Source organism: Lissotriton helveticus, chromosome 8 (assembly GCF_964261635.1).
Source record: "Lissotriton helveticus chromosome 8, aLisHel1.1, whole genome shotgun sequence".
NCBI classification, from domain to species: Eukaryota; Metazoa; Chordata; class Amphibia; order Caudata; family Salamandridae; genus Lissotriton; species Lissotriton helveticus.
The window spans coordinates 802,251,263-802,267,070 of NC_136069.1; the positions used below are offsets into that span (position 1 = coordinate 802,251,263).

At 43.8% G+C, this 15,808-nt stretch overlaps 1 protein-coding gene across 1 annotated transcript in view; it reads left to right on the plus strand.

The window, feature by feature from the left end:
• Positions 1–15,808, plus strand: part of PCCA (propionyl-CoA carboxylase subunit alpha) — a 2,354,189-nt gene that overhangs the window by 51,643 nt on the left and 2,286,738 nt on the right. Inside the window, exon 2 of the mRNA XM_078657621.1 lies at positions 15,528–15,602. Coding sequence (XP_078513747.1) covers positions 15,528–15,602 — 75 coding nt within the window. The remainder of the gene's footprint in view (positions 1–15,527; positions 15,603–15,808) is intronic.

Sequence of the window (15,808 nt, forward strand, 5' to 3'; positions counted from 1 at the left end):
CCTTTTCGGCACTTGGGGAGTCAGAGCCTCCCCTGTGCACAGGACTATCCCTTTTATGGTTCTATTCCCCCCCCCCCCCCCCCCCCCTCCAACCAATGTCCAGCAGGCAAATCCAGTGTGAGATGTTTCATCTGCTGCTCCTAAATTAGCCAATGGTAGGACTGAAGAGTACTCTGTTCCTAATTAATTTTCATTGCTTCCTGGTGGTAATCTCTCGGTCTTTTGTCTGTATGCTTGAACTGCATGAGGCGTTTGTCTGCTGAATGTTTAGCGCCATTGGATGGTGCGTGACGACTATTAAGCAAAGGTTTTGGTTTTGTGAGCTTTCAAATTTATCATGATACCAGTCGGAATCTTAGATGTGTCAGAAACGTAACAGCAGTGGTTTAACATTTGGTTCTAGTTAAGACAGACGCTGACTGAGATAAAGACGGAGCCATTCAGCCCAAGCTACAGTACAGAGTAAGACCTCTATTTGCTTCACCCGAGTACATCCAAAAGCATAGAAATCTCGGAAGAAGCCCACATTTTTTGTGTTTTAGGGGTCCCATTTCGGCTTTTCAGGAAGTGGTCCACGTTTGTCTGTGATTACCACGTACCAATAAGATGAATATTCAAAATCTTTTTTAGTTAATCTTGTGGTAACAGATTAGTGAGTCCAACATGTAGGTAGGATGGGCATACACTTTTTATGGTGAGGGTGTGACTGTTCCGTGATGGCTCGTGAAGTCGTTAAGTTACTATTCTTAGTGAACTAAGTCTGACGAGCCTATCATTACTGAAAGAGAATGTATGGGATGGAGAAGCGGAGAAGGTGAAGGAGTGTTTTATTACGTGAGTGTCGGCAGTTGAACCTGGATCCAAGGGAGCAGAACAAACAAATTAAAAACTAAAGTAAGAGGAGATCGCATTTATATTCTTTTATCCACACATATAATCTCAACTAACAAAAGGCCTTATGTATGTTCGTGACCTGTAGTGATACAGTTAGCAAACTGGTTTCCATTTGGGAAGTTTAGGTTAGAATTCCCCGGTTAAGAGCGTGCAACAGTGCCATGCTAGTAAAACGAGGCCCTGTGCAGATCCTGATACCTTTACTTCCAATGAGAAGGATAGTAATACCGTGAAATGTAGTGCGACTGCATTACAGAGGAAAGTGTCAATGTATCTGTTGTATTTGTTATAAATAGAATCATTGATATTGGACCAATTGGAATTTTGAAAGCGATATGAATTGTCCTAAATTAGAATGGTATTAAAACCCTATTCAAACTGAGGTTTTTTTTAATGTAAATAAAACATCCAGTAGTTGTAACTGGCCAGAAGGTCCTCATCGGGGGTAGTAAGCGCTATATAAATACCATTTATTATTACAATTTCTTATCTGCAGTATATGCAGGACCAGTGATGTGTGTAATACTGATGCATGTATGTTTGTTCAGGCTATTACGGAGCCTTGTTGTTAATGTTGAGACAAACCCGAATTCACAAATGTTGTTGATAGGTGTTGTTATTGTCAGTCAGTTGTACGGCAGAGTCTCGTGGACTCGAGGGCATGACCCTGTCCACTTAACCATTATGTAAAAGGGTTCGATACACATGGGCGTGCTGCGCTAGAACTACAAGGCATGGTGCTTACAGCCCCCCCCCAAGTTACAGAGTTATGGGTGTCGATAGATCTGGAATCTGGAGACTGTCATTATATTTCTTCCCTTGTTTATTTTCGGGGGCCATTTTTATTTCTTGGGTGAATTCAGTATTTTCTACTTGAACATTGCATAATTTGATGATGTTATTCAGTCTGGCTCTTTTATTAGGTGTAGTTTTGACAACACCGGAGCGCTACTTACAGGTAGTCTGTGACCTACCGTGGCCCACGAGCTACTCGCTGTAAAACCGTGCTTTTCTCTCTTCCTGCCCTCCCCATTCCTCCCTGTGGTCGCTACCTAAATACAACATTGTTACAAATGCATACTTGTTCATGCCATTGTTTACACGCGTTGTTACATTAAGCCCAGACTTATTGGCATTGCCAACGTTCACGTATATTGCGGTCTGACGTTGTGCAGCCAAACAAGCACTGTGGATAGAAGCCATCCAGTTTACCATAGTATGCATTAATTATAACCCTTGAGTTGATTTAGTACTTGGAAGGTGAAGAGAATCCTTTTTTGCATGAATTTTGAATTCTATTAGTGACTAGCTGGCTACGTTTAATGCACTAAGTGCTAACTTCAAATATACTTCGTTCTCGGTCGTCATTCAGATTTATGGTTTGAATGTGTTTAGTTTTTGTGGCACTCGTCGTGTACTTGCGTTCTCCAAATAGGCCTTTTTCCGGGAATATCACCAGTTGCATCCGCCCTCGTCCCCGTATGCCTTTTGGTCCTGGTGTTTCTTCATAGCCCAGGGAGGTGAAAGGCTGAGTTGATGTAGCTGGGATACGGTCTTGCAGACCCCCCTGCTTTGCACCGGTTTTACAGGTTCGCACCTCAGACAAAGGTGTTAAATGTCCAATTCGACCCTCGAACTGAGACATTACTTATGTCATCGCCAGGCGTTCCTGGCTGGCCTTTTACGGGCTCACGTGTCAGCAGCTTTTCTGTTCTATTCAGCGCACGCTCTCCAGAACTGCTTTCCTTAACTCCCTTGCGACTCAGAAATCTGCATTCTGCTACTTTCATTGTGAAGCGTGTTGGCAAGTGAATTGTGTCACCAAATGTGATTTTGTTACTGTAGAACATAATTGAGTGAATTTAACAAGGAGCATGGAAGCGAATTCACGGGAAATGTTGTGACGTTGCAGAACGGTTGGAGTGTAACGAGTGTATCTTTGTAGGGGGCTTCGACTACTATAATGGGGTCCCAAGGAGCGCATAATAGAGTTTTAAGAAAGTCTTAGAATTGTGTAGGAGGGCATGACTGACTTAGCCTGTCAACATTTGGGAATTAGACTTCTTCAGCAAGTAAGTGCCTTGAATGCCTTCCTCATATAAGGGAGCGCTCGTATTCAAAAATAAACTTTATTACTAGTCTGACGAGGTGATAGTGGGGGTTCAGAAAAACCGCTTTACCAGTCCAACCTTTACAGGCCTTCTGCTCCCATTAATCACAGAAGGCTCGCCTGTAATACTCCCTTTTGTGTATTGTATTTTTTTGGCACAGTAGCATTCCTGACGGAATTGCTGTACAAAGTAAATATACTCTGTACGATGACAGTGTCGATGTAAATGAGTACTTCTATTAAGGCAGTTGTGATATACTCATACTTTGTTATTCTTGTGCAAAAAAGCTAATTACATAAATGTGAGTATGTTACATACATTTAAAAATCTAGGATTTGAGCGAGGGTGAGGACAGGCTGTTTTTTCATTTTGGAACAATCGATGCGTCGAGCATATTCAGAGCGGCCTTGAATGAGGGGAGGGAAGGTGTGCTATTCGTTATTCTTGGCTTGTAGATCAGAAGGCCACCCATTTCATTGGAGCGTTTCCAGTTTGAGAGACTGGAACCTAGACAGCATCACAAGGCGGTTTGGAAACGTGCAAAGAAAGAATAGAGAGGGAACGAAAAAACGAACTGTACAGAGAAAATATCCAACAAAATGTTTATATGCGTTCACGAATGAATAATAGTCCTTCATTGATGTTCATAAGATGATTTTATTGGATTCTTCATAAAGTATCTTGAAAAAGATGAACAATCAACACAGCCAACGCGTTTCGCCCAGGTTGGGCTTTCTCAGGGCAGATATTATGAATGAAGAAAGCAAACGGGTAAGGCAATCTTCGGATGGCGCATATAGGTCTCTGTTTCTGAATTGAAACTATTTAAAGGTTGAGGTATCCAACACCTTCTTATTTCCACTGGGAAAAACAGCGTACGATGAACGAATGTGTAGGCATATAACTGCGATATAGACAGAAAAACTTTATAAGTACAGTTGCAACTTCTCAATCACAGATTTCAGTAAACTACAGCTGGTGAACACTCTGATATGTGTCACTATGCATCTCAAGCAAGTTTTGTGTCCCGCTCCTACATCAGTCTCCCGGTCGCGTTTCTTGCCAAAGGAGAGGTCAGAAACAGCGCGAAAATCGGGCGGTTTCTGACCTCTACTTATTTGTTCATCGTACGCTGTTTTTCCCAGTGTACTCTTTTCTAAGATTGTTCATCTCATGAAGGTGGATATATTATGTCTACCGGAGACCCATTTGCCTTGGGGGAGACGGGAGTGTCTGAAGGTGCCTGGATATGATTTAATTGCATGTTCCAAGCAGACCTCCATGATTAGGGGTGTTGCTATTTTATTGAAGCGTGGAGTTGGGGTCTGTACCGGGGTCCGGGAGGATAGAATGGGAAGATGGACTATTGTTGAAATCTTAATTGAGAATAGACCTTCAACTTTGTGTACCATCTATGGTCCAAACTTGGATGATCCGGAATTGTTTAAATATTTAAATGTCCAATTAGCTACCTGGCTTTTTCCCCTATTTGTGTGCGGCGATATGAATTTCAATCTATCTGCTAATTTCAACCTTTCAGGTGCTGATAATTATATCGGCAGGAAACCTAGAGTGTTTAAGACCCTGCAGGCTTTAGTTCAAGAACATGCTGTCTCTGACCTTGGAATAGACATAATAGTATGTATGATGGGTACACATATTATTCCGCCCCTCACAATAAAATGGTCAGATTATATTACTTTTTTGTGTCAGACCAATTGGCAGAAATAGCTTCTATTTCCATTTCCCCCAGAATTTTATCGGATCACAATCCGCTGCTAGTCGAATGCCCTTGGTCTCGTTTGCGCAGAACCCCTCGGGTCTAGACATTTGAAAGGAACCTCCTGGTGGACGACACCGATCAAGCTCACATGAGAAAATGGTTAGTTGAATTCCTTGATATAAATAGGGGAACGGCATCTGAGCCCATGGTCTGGGATGCGTTAAAGGCTGCAATTCGCGGCAAGACTAAGAGTTTTTCCTCTTTTCGGTGGAGGGAGGGGCAAGAGTTGGTCAAGAGTCGCATTGATGAGCTTAGGTTTGCGGAGCTAGAGTTAATATCGAACATTAAGAACGGCCTCCCTTTAGAAGAAAGTCTACAGACGGTCGCTATACTAAAATCTAAATTATTGGAGTCCTTCGGACAAGATCTTGCTACTAAGTATCTCCAATATCGTACAAAGATGTTTGAGTTTGGGGAGAACTCTGGGAGGGTACTCGCCAAGAGGCTGCAGCAGAAAGCTCTCCAGAACTGCATTAACAGAATCTATGATGCAAATGGGGTGGTACAGGATACTCAGGAGGGAGTGGCTGAAGCCTTTCAAAAATATTATACGGAGCTTTATACAGAGGATGTTGGGAGTGCTCTGGTGGAGTCCGAGACTGAGGACTTTCTCTCTGGGTTGGATACGCTTAAGATCTCCTCCGAACTGAAATATTGTCTGCTCCTATCTCACCCCAGGAGGTCGAGTTAGCAATCAAAACCTTAGCTGCCGGGAAAGCCTCTGGCCCGGACACTCTGCCTCTTAAGTTCTATAAGATTTTCATCAGGGAGATTCAACAGGATTTGCTGATGATTTTCAGAATTGCACAGAGGTATTGTTCCCGAATCATGGCGCCAGACTACAATAGTTCTGTTTAAAAAAAAAAAAAAAAAAAAAAAAGGGGAAGTCTGAGCTGAATCCCTCATCTTTCCGACCCATCTCACTCATAAATAGTGAGAGCAAAATCTATTCTAAAATGTTGGCATCTAGATTGGCTGGTGTAATAATTCCATTGGTCTCTCTGCGCCAACATGGATTTATCCCGGGCAGGGATACTGCAGATCATGTCTGTCGTGTTATCGCTATATTGGACTGGGCCCAGGTCGCGGCCTCTCCCCTTGGGTTGATCCTGTTGGACGCCGAGAAGGCGTTCGACAGGGTCTCCTGGGAGTTCTTGTGGGCCGTGCTCTGGTGGAAGGGCTTCTCACCTGAATTTATCCAGTCAATACAGACACTTTATATTTCCCCTAAAGCCGCACTGCGCATTTCTGGTCAGGAGCTGGGGTATTTCAATATTAGAAGAGGCACAAGGCAAGGGTGTCCTTGTTCATCCTTGGTCTTCGCCTTATATATCGATCCATTTCTTGGTAAGATCGAAGGCCACTCAGATAGATCACCCATAAGGTTCGAAGGCACAGAGTACCGCGCCCTCGCTTATGCGGATGATATTGTGGTACTAACCTCAGATGTATCCTCCGGCTTCATGGCTCTCAAGTCATCCTCTGAACTATTTGGCTCAGTTTCAGGATACAAATTAAACGTGGCAAAAACTCAGGTTCTCCAAACATTCAATGTGACCCCCTCTGAGTCCCCTGTGGTCAGTACAGCAACCTATCTAGGAGTTAAGATCTCGGCGGCAGTTGAAACCATTTCGGACCTGAACATCTTGCCGGTGGTTGACGCTGTAAATACCAGCTTGAACGACTGGTTCATTTGCACCTTTCTTTATATGGTCGCTGAAGTGTTCTCAAAATGTTGGTACTTCCAAAAATTTTATATTTCTTTAGGACAATTCCTTTAGAAATTTCTCAGAAAACCCTGTTGAAGGCCGATAGGATCTGTTTAAGGTTTCTTTGGGGGTACCGCCATGCCCGTAGAGCCGCTAAATGGCTTCATCTCCCCTATGATCGGGGCGGCTGGGCTGTACCTAATTTGTTATTATATTAATGGTCCACCTTTGTTCAATCTATGGGTGTTACACTTTTGGGGTCAAGTGCTGAGGTTCACGTATGTAATAGTCCAACCGTTTTTAAGATCGGTCTCGGCACTGCAGCCAAGGGTATTTTAACTCAAGTGTTGGAGCCCAGCTACTTCAAGAAGACCAGGTTTAAGGTTATCATAGCCATGTTTCATATCTGGCAGAAAATACGGTGAAGATTGGGCATCCCTAAAGTGAATATGTATACCCCATTTAACCCTTTGGCTGCGGGGTGTTCACGCCCCGCTGTGCGGGTTGGAGGGGGCCGCGCGCGGCACCGCTGTGCTGTTGACGAGCTTGGCTCGTCATGAGGCACAGCGGAGCTGCCCTCGTGATGAGCTGAGCTCGTAACACCACACCCGTTTTTAGAACGTTCAGCACAGCGGGTAATTATCCCCGCGTGCAAACGTTCCAACGGCTGTGACGAGCTCAGCTCGTCATGAGGGCAGCTCACCCGTCCCTCATGACGAGCTGAGCTCATCAACAGCACACAACACACAAGGGGTTAAAGCTGCACGTGTTCTCCCCCCCCATTTTTCAGGATCATACAATTTATAGATGGCAGGTCCTGGGGATTCAGACCATTGGGGATTCAGCTTCTTCTGGGGAAATACTTCCTTTTTCGTTTCTCAAGGAGAAGTTTAAATTGATTACTCATGATTTTTTCAAATATTTACAGATCAGGAGCTTTATTCACAAACGTCTCACCGAAACTCCTTCAATTTTAGATGAATTTGATGTTTTTTCATTAATACAAGGAAAAGCTAGGATTGGGACGCTGTACCAACATTTACTGGCTAGTTTCCCGGATGATCTAGAGGTGCAGAATTTGAAGTGGGAGGCTAAGTTAGGCAAAACCGGTATAGACTTGAGGTCCACTATAGAGCTAGCCAGCAAGGTTTTGGTTTCTGGTAGTTTACGGACCCAAAGCTATATGGCCGCTTTTGATCTATACTACTCGCCTGCAAAAAAAGCAAAATGGGGCATAAGGAGGGGGATCACTGTGCTAGGTATGATTTTATGCTCGATGTCGAGCGATTTATTAATGGCACGCTTAATATTTCCTGTACCCGTCCCCAGAGATGGTTATAATGGGCTCTGAAGCCTTATCACGGGCAAGCACTTCGTGGTATGATACTGCCTTTCTGTTTATAGCTATGTCTGTGATTCGTCTCTGTATCACTTCACAATGGCTATCTCCGATCCACCTGTATTTAGTAATTGGAGAGCCAGGCTGCTTGCTATTCATAATTTGGAGTTCTCTGTGTTTACACAAAAGGGTCGGAGGAAGTGGAAGCTGTCCTGTAAGATCTGGGCTTCTATGATTGAATGGTTAAAGTAGGAACTTTGGGTCCATTATGTATATCTAGGTTTTTCATTTCTAAAAACGTTTTCTTTCCATGAACTTTATTTTGTCTTCAAAAGGTTGCCCACCCTAGCTGTCCATACCGAATTTGGTTTGATTTATGTATGTATGCATTTTTTGTTGTTGTCCACAACTGCAATGTCTGATCTCAATAAAAAACGTTAAAAAAAAATGTTCACCTGGGTAATGTTCTCTTAAAAATGTTCCCTTGGGTAGTGTTCTCTTAAAAATACTCACTTGGATAATGTTCTCTTAAAAATGCTCACTTGGATAATGTTCCCTTAAACCTGGTGAATAATGAAATTGACTGAGCCCTTCGGCTTGGAGGACTCCTGCTCCTAGCGTGTGGAATGTTATTTCAAAATTAATGTGACTGAGATGTTTTAAAAAAATGCCCCAGCTGCACTTGTGGAGTCACAATCACCCAAAGTAGCGTTTTCCCATATATCACAACTGTAAAACACCTTATTACGCTACAATGGATTAGTTGGGGCAACTAATGTGTAACTAGAGATGGGATCAGCAGAATGTACTTCGGTCTCATCAGAGAGGTATAGCTTGGTTCCTATGACAATTGAGCGTGGTACCTACAACTGGGCGTAGCCGCTGCATTTAGGGAGTCAGCCGCAACAACAAACAAGGTGATGGGAATAATTCTAACATGAATTGCTGTCAAGTTTCGGACTCATGAATCCACTGAAAGCCTGTGCCATTCCTCAATCTCTGCACTAATGCACAGGATGGAAAGTGCCAACAGGTGCACAGGATGGATAGTGCCAACAGGTGCACAGGATGGATAGTGCCAACAGGCCACGAAATCAGGTGAGAAAGAGAATCCCTCTGTCTTTAGAGAACCAGGGAATGGGAGCAGAAGAGCAATGGCGAACGGAAGCCCACCTCCTTTGCACACCTATGTTGTAAGAGACAGCATCCCCTGTCTTGCTGTTACAAGGGGAGGAAAGCGGACTGGCTGTAGGATTGAGGGCATGTGCTGTACAGATAATACTGGGTATATAACAAGGAATAGATTCCTTATGAAACCAGCCGTACTGACTTCAGCAGTGAGTGGTACAACAGTGACCCAGGGGCGTGCCAGGAATCTGACTGAAGGACCCGGCGCACTGCTGCAACACACTTGTAAGACCCACCAAACAAAGTAGGCAAGAAGCAGCACTACAAAGGGGCATGGCAGGAAAGGTGCTAACGGTGACCCAAGAAATGGAGAGGGCGACAATGAGCAACTGTGAGGGCTGCCAACCAGATGTGAACTGAATTGTAAACTGGAAAGCGAGGGCCGCTGTTGGGCTAAAGTCCAGAAGAAGTCTTGAATATGGATATCTCCCCAGTGGTGTATCAAAGGCCCCCCGCAGCCACCACGATGCGGGGCTCCTCAAGCTCCTGAGTGTGGTCAGAGGGGGCCCCCTCCAGGTACTTTGCAGGGGGCCCCCTTAAGTTTTGTTAAGCCACTGACACGTAAGTAGCAACAAGGGGACCTGTAAAGAGAAGGCAGGCCCACCGGTAGCGCATGTGATTGTAATCTCCCCCCTGTGCAAACTCCGGTTACCTTAGGATGTGAAGGTCCGCGCTGATCTCCGGTGAAACCGCTTTCGCCGGTGGGACGCGCCTCAGCTTCATGTTCAGGCAGCTCCTTTCCTCGATGACGAGCTCGAGGGAACCACGGTTGCTAGGGGACGCCTCGCTCCTCTCCAGACGCAACGTAGCTACACCTGACAAACCTCCGCATTGCTCAGGGAAATCTTCATTGCTGTGACCAATCCGAGCGCGGTTCGGAAATGGCGATCCCGGGCCGGTGGTGGTGAATACTGGGGTGTCCATGCTCCTACTCAGAGTGGCGAACCCGGCCTCGGGCCCACAAGACAGCTCGAGGGGCGGCGGTGGAGTCAATGCGCACACAGCGCTAAGGGGCAAAGCAGGCGCTCCAAAGTTCCTCAGCGGTGCGTTAATCCACACGCACAGAGCGCGAGGGACACGATCCTGGGGCAGATCACGTTTGAGGCAGAGCAGGCCTCAGGACCTTACGCCCCAGCTGTGTGCCGATGAGCACACCGAGACAGATTTCGCAAGGGAGCAGCTTCACGAAGGCACAGCGCAGAGACCCACACAGCAGCTGGAAGGGCGGGTGCTGGAGAACTTTTGTATCCCTGAGTTCACAGCTCTTCTTAGGCCCTTGGAGACAGGCAGGATTAAGAGGGGCAAAGCACACAGCACAGCTCCCCTTCAAGTTAGGGGGACACAGCACACAGCAGACAGTCCCTTCCTCAGCAATCACAGCAACTGTAGGTCAGCTCCCAGACACTCAGCACGGATTCCTTCTTGATCACAGAGTTTCCTAATCTATTTTTACTGGGGCTCCAGTCCTACTTTTATACCCCAAACGTCTTTGTTCTTCTTGTGTGAGGAGTCCTGGACCCAATCTAAACCAGTTTTGGGTGCACTCTGCCAGTGCACCTCTTCTTCCTTTGTGAGTGTGGGCAAGGGCCATCAGACACACTGCAGGAGGTGGAGCCAGCATTGTGTCAGGCAGGCACAGCCCTATTGAGACCCAGGTGCTACTCCTCCCACCACTCTACATGCAGATGGGTCTATTCAGCCTTGTGCTGACTCAGCCAGCCTCCTGTAGCCGCCCCCAGCCCCTGCCGCTCACAACCAGACAGTCAATACACAACCAGGCAGAGGCACACAGAAGGGCTGAACAGGAAAATAGCCACTTTCTGAAAGTGCTATTTCCAAACTTAGAATTTAAAAACCATCTTCACTAAAGGATGTGTTATTAAATTCTGAGTTCAGGGATACCAGATTCCATATGTCTACCTTGTTGTTATGGGAAGATATGCAGGTAAACATGTCACACAGCATGCCCCATGTTATCCTATGGGCAAGATAGCCTTTCAAGTGAAAAACGAAATTGACAGTATTTCACTGTCAAGACATGTTACCCACACTAGTAACACCAAACAAAAACAGGGACGTCTGCTCACCCTACCTTTGACCTTTGAGGCCCCCCCAAAAAACTGGGGGGGCTCAGCCCCCCACAGCCCCCCCCCCCTTAAAGCCCTGGTTAAGGGTAACGGTTAAAGGTAACATTTTAGGGTTGAGTGCAAGTATAAAGCCGTAAGAGTTAGGTCTAAGAGTATGGGGTAAGGGTTAAAGAGACAAGTGTGAAGGGGTTAAGAGGCAAAGGGTTGAGGATAAGCATACAAGCGGCATGTTGCATTGGGGTAAGGTGCAGTGGGAAAAGGATACATGACAAGGAGGTAAGGGGTTAAGGATAAGCTGACAAGCGGCTAATTACATTGGCATAGGGGGCAATGGGAAAAAGGTAATTGAAAAGGAGGTAAGGGGTTAAGGATAGAGCAAGGGTAAAGGAGCAATGAGGTTTGGGGTAAGGACATGGGTTTAAGGGAGGTTAGCAATTTGCAGATCATAAAAGGTAAGGTAAAAGTCACAGCATAAATGTACAAATGTAGATGACGAGAGTAAGAGTAAAAAAAAAAAGGCTTTCACACACCAAGACAAGGACATCGTAAACAAGGAAAAAACAGTTTTAAGATGGTAGACAAACAAGCAGAAAGTGAGGAAATTGTATGTTCCCGTTACTTTTGGATAAATTACTTTAATAAAGCCTTATATGTGCAATCGGTAGAACGTCTTGAGTTGGCTGATCAGCTCTTGGAAGTACCTGTTGATCAAATATCTTTATATAGTTAATATCGTAGTTTGAAATCTGCCTTCATTTACCTGGGTGCTTACTCAATAAAAACTTCATTTTGGGACATTTGTGCCTTTTATTCTACATTTCACATAGACCATCAAGTAGCATTGTAACCCAAAACCTTAAGCTTTTTTTTTCTGTTCTCATTTTCAAAATCATTATAGTACATTTGTGATAGCATATGGATGCATCACAGGTTTTCATATTTAGCTCAGCCTACTTGTCTGCATGCTAAAAGTTCCCTCCTGTTTCTTTGAAATGATGTCCAAAAATGTCTTAATTTTGCAGTAGAAATTTGTGCTCCTTTATTGGTGTCCTGAAAGTTTGGTCGATTCATACTAGAACATTTGATAGATGAAATATGGTCCATTGAGTTAAATGTTCTTGTACTTCGGAAATATCTAGTGGTTTTGTAGAACCTGGCTATTAAAAAGAAATCTGTGGAACCAGGTGTATCAAAGTCAAGAAAGAGCATTGATTGCAGTTTGGGTGTCCAGATTGGAAAGTATCAGTAGCATGAAGTTTGTGTATGAGTCAGCTATTCCACAAGTACCTGACATTCCATGTTCATCTTCTAAAATCTTTACCTTTATGGCTTACATTTGGTGATAATGCCCACTTTTTCTAACGTATTCCCTGATGGAAATGTCCAGGTAATTCTCCTTCTGCTCTGTGCTTTATAATTGTACTTTTATCTAATATAGTTGTACATGTTTCATTTCTAAAATATAAATCTTAATTTGTCAATAGTGCGCATAAACTGTGACTTTTAAAAAACCTTTTAATGATTTTCAGGAAATAACAGTCCAAGTACTTATTTCCACCTCCAACATTATTCACAACCCGAGAGAGATCAACCATTACTCTTTTCTGATTAAGCATAGAAAGCCTTACAACGGGTAAGGACTATCCCTGGGCACTCTTGATGCGCAAATGTGCGTGGTCAAATGTATACCAGTACTCCAAAATTGTAGAGAAGATTGTAATCTTTAATAGATTGAATCAAATGGGTATTCAAAATTATCTAATTTCTTCATATACTTCGTCATATGATAGTAGTATTTAGGTACATGTATGAACAGAAATCAAACAACGTCGGTGCAGTTAAACCTGGCCGTTCACACGGACCGGGTTTAACTGCACCGACGTTGTTTTCCTACTCTCTGCTCCATGGCCGATTCCCCCTGAAGAAGTGCAAGTTTGCACGAAATGCATCGGGGACTATTTCATTATGGAGTGTGAATCTATGTGAACATTGGATTTCTGTTCATACAGCATATAGCACACAGCAGAAAACAACTGAATCAAAATTCCATTTATGATGTGAGACATAAATACTAAACATTTTTTTACATTTGATAACCCCTCAAAGTGAAAAGCCCATAAAGGCAAAGCCACATCGGCCAGATAAACCTAAGAGAAAGGAAGATTAATAGGTAATAGCACTACCATTTGGCAAGGCCCGGAATAGCCACACTCATCATGGTTCTCAGGGTCATAAGTCCCAGTGAACCACAAAGTAGAAAATAAACCAATCCGGGATAATGTTGCTCATTATGTCACAGGTTCTTTTTTTTAATGTCCTCTACAAGTGCTTTGGCAGCCTCCTCCTGAGTAACAACTAATATCTCATTACTGTGAACTACCCTTTGTTCTATTGGATGGTGGACTTGATCCCATGGGTTGGGATTTAAATTCCTTTTTGATTGCTAAGAAATCCCTCTTTCTAGTAATGTGTCTGGGTGCAAGTCACCGAAGAGCTGCAAAGATGTGCCCTCATATTGCACTTCTCTTCTCTGTATTGCCTCAAGGGATTAGGTCCCTGAAGTCTGTGGAATATAAAATTACCATTACGCTCCCTCCACTCGCGGATCCAGGTGTGAACCTCATTGCATTGAAACAAAAGTCAAGTCAGGTGAGAAGCAACAGTCTCCGTTTATCCCTGCACCTCCCCACAAATCACACAGAAGATTCCTAAGCAACATTTCCATAGCCGCATGCAGTAGAGTTAAATGGAGTCAGAGTGAACCCACAGGACCCTTGATTGAGCACCTCTCTGAATGTTTCCTCCAGTCCATCCAGTTTCAAGAGGTTGTTTACAAGAGCACCCCTGAACTCTTTAAGATATTGCAAAGAAACAGCCAGTCCCTCTTGACTTCTCCACTGCCCCTCCACTTATGCCAGGTTTGAATCCCTTAACTATCTGTCAGCTCCTTAATGTCCATCTCTGTGTTGTGGACTTCAATGGAGAGCTTGAGGTTTTATTTTTAATTGTGTTTTATTTGTGATTAAACACACGCCATCACCTGCAACCACCCGGACGTCGAGGAGCTCAAACAAGTACAAGTTGTTACACTTTTTATAAGCAACCTACCCCCACCCACTACCGCCCCTCTGGGGATACGGACTTCAAACACTCTATTGAGTTCACCCAGCACTTCTTCCCAGTACGTGCCCAATTTGGGGCACTGCTTTAGTAGATGAAGTAGAGATCCCACATCCTTTCCAACATTGATCACCTCTGTGGGTGTTGCTTTTTCCTATCCTCTCCGGTGTCCTATACTTATAGGTCAAGACTTTATATTTCATTTCTCGCAGCCTTATATCTAAATTAACGTTTTTTTCCTGTCATACATTTTCTCTCACTCCCCATGCAAAAGTTGGCCTAATACTCTATCCAAATCTTCTCCAGTCCGTACGTCTCACATGTGTGCGTTTTGTCTTGATCATCCTGGTCAATGCTTTTTGGCTTATATTATTTCTAACACACTTTGGGGTGGATTGTAAGGTATTTGTGCTGTTCTCACCTTAAAAATATGGAAATAAATATATTGCTTGGTGAATTAACTGATATTTTTGTTAAGCAATATCTAAACATTGCCTACCATTAACCTGATTTCATCTCCTTGAGAAACTGCTCACTCCAGCCTTGGGCTTAATGTGGCCATTTCATGAAAAACAACCCGCTCTTGCCTTTCTGAAAAGGTTTGAAACCCGTAATCTGTTCTCTTTAGGCTAGGCTGCTCATACATGGTCTTTGTTAATGTTAGTGGCAGTACACTTTTTATAGATAATGGAGCGCTTTAGAAAAATTATTTACATTACTTATTACATTACATTAAAGCAGTCATTTGGCTCCTTTCTCTCTGAGTCTGCCCTGTTGGTGCTTTTGTACCAATTCTGTATGGCAGGCTGATCCAAGTGCTTTGGAAGTGAATTTGTTGACATGTAGTGCGGTTTCAAAAATTGATCCAAGCCTGTGATGGCTACCTCCAGAGCTGGAACTGGAGAGGTGGAGTTTCAGGTTTGAGAAACTGTTAAAGACAAAATGACCTAATTGAGTCCCAAGCCATGTTATGATATTTACTTCCAAGCATTGCCCAATTTGCCGTTACGCTGTATTATCACACACCTCCAAAATATGTAGAACATTGTAGTTTTTTTTTCTTAACCTAAAAAGTAAAACAAAAAGTTAAGTGTTGGCGCACCACTACTATTTACTATTCACTCCCTTTTGATTTTGCATGACAGTCTCCTGCTTCTTTCTTAGGGTGTACACGTTGTTGCAATTTTAGGAACGGAGGAGAACCAAAACTATAGGTAGTCGGGGAAATGCATATTGTTTTTTCTCTGTTCATTGCAAGTTTGGAGGATGTTGATGCCATTTTGTGTTTCTTTGTAGATGGGGGCTCTTCGATCAAGATGGTGCATCATATCATCCCGTACTCTGTATTCTGCACATGATCCAAGTGAAAAGGTTGGTTGGTTTTCAGATGCTTTGTGTGCAACTCATTTAAAAGTCATACTAAACCTTTACGGCTTTCAGTAAGTGCAAGCGCGCGCTCTCCTTGGCCTAGTCTCAATAGCCCTTTCTGATGACTAGGCAAGCTCTGCTAATGAGACTAGTCTATTGACAAGTTATTCATCCGTCACCTTTTGGTGACAGTTATACCCTTGTTTTGT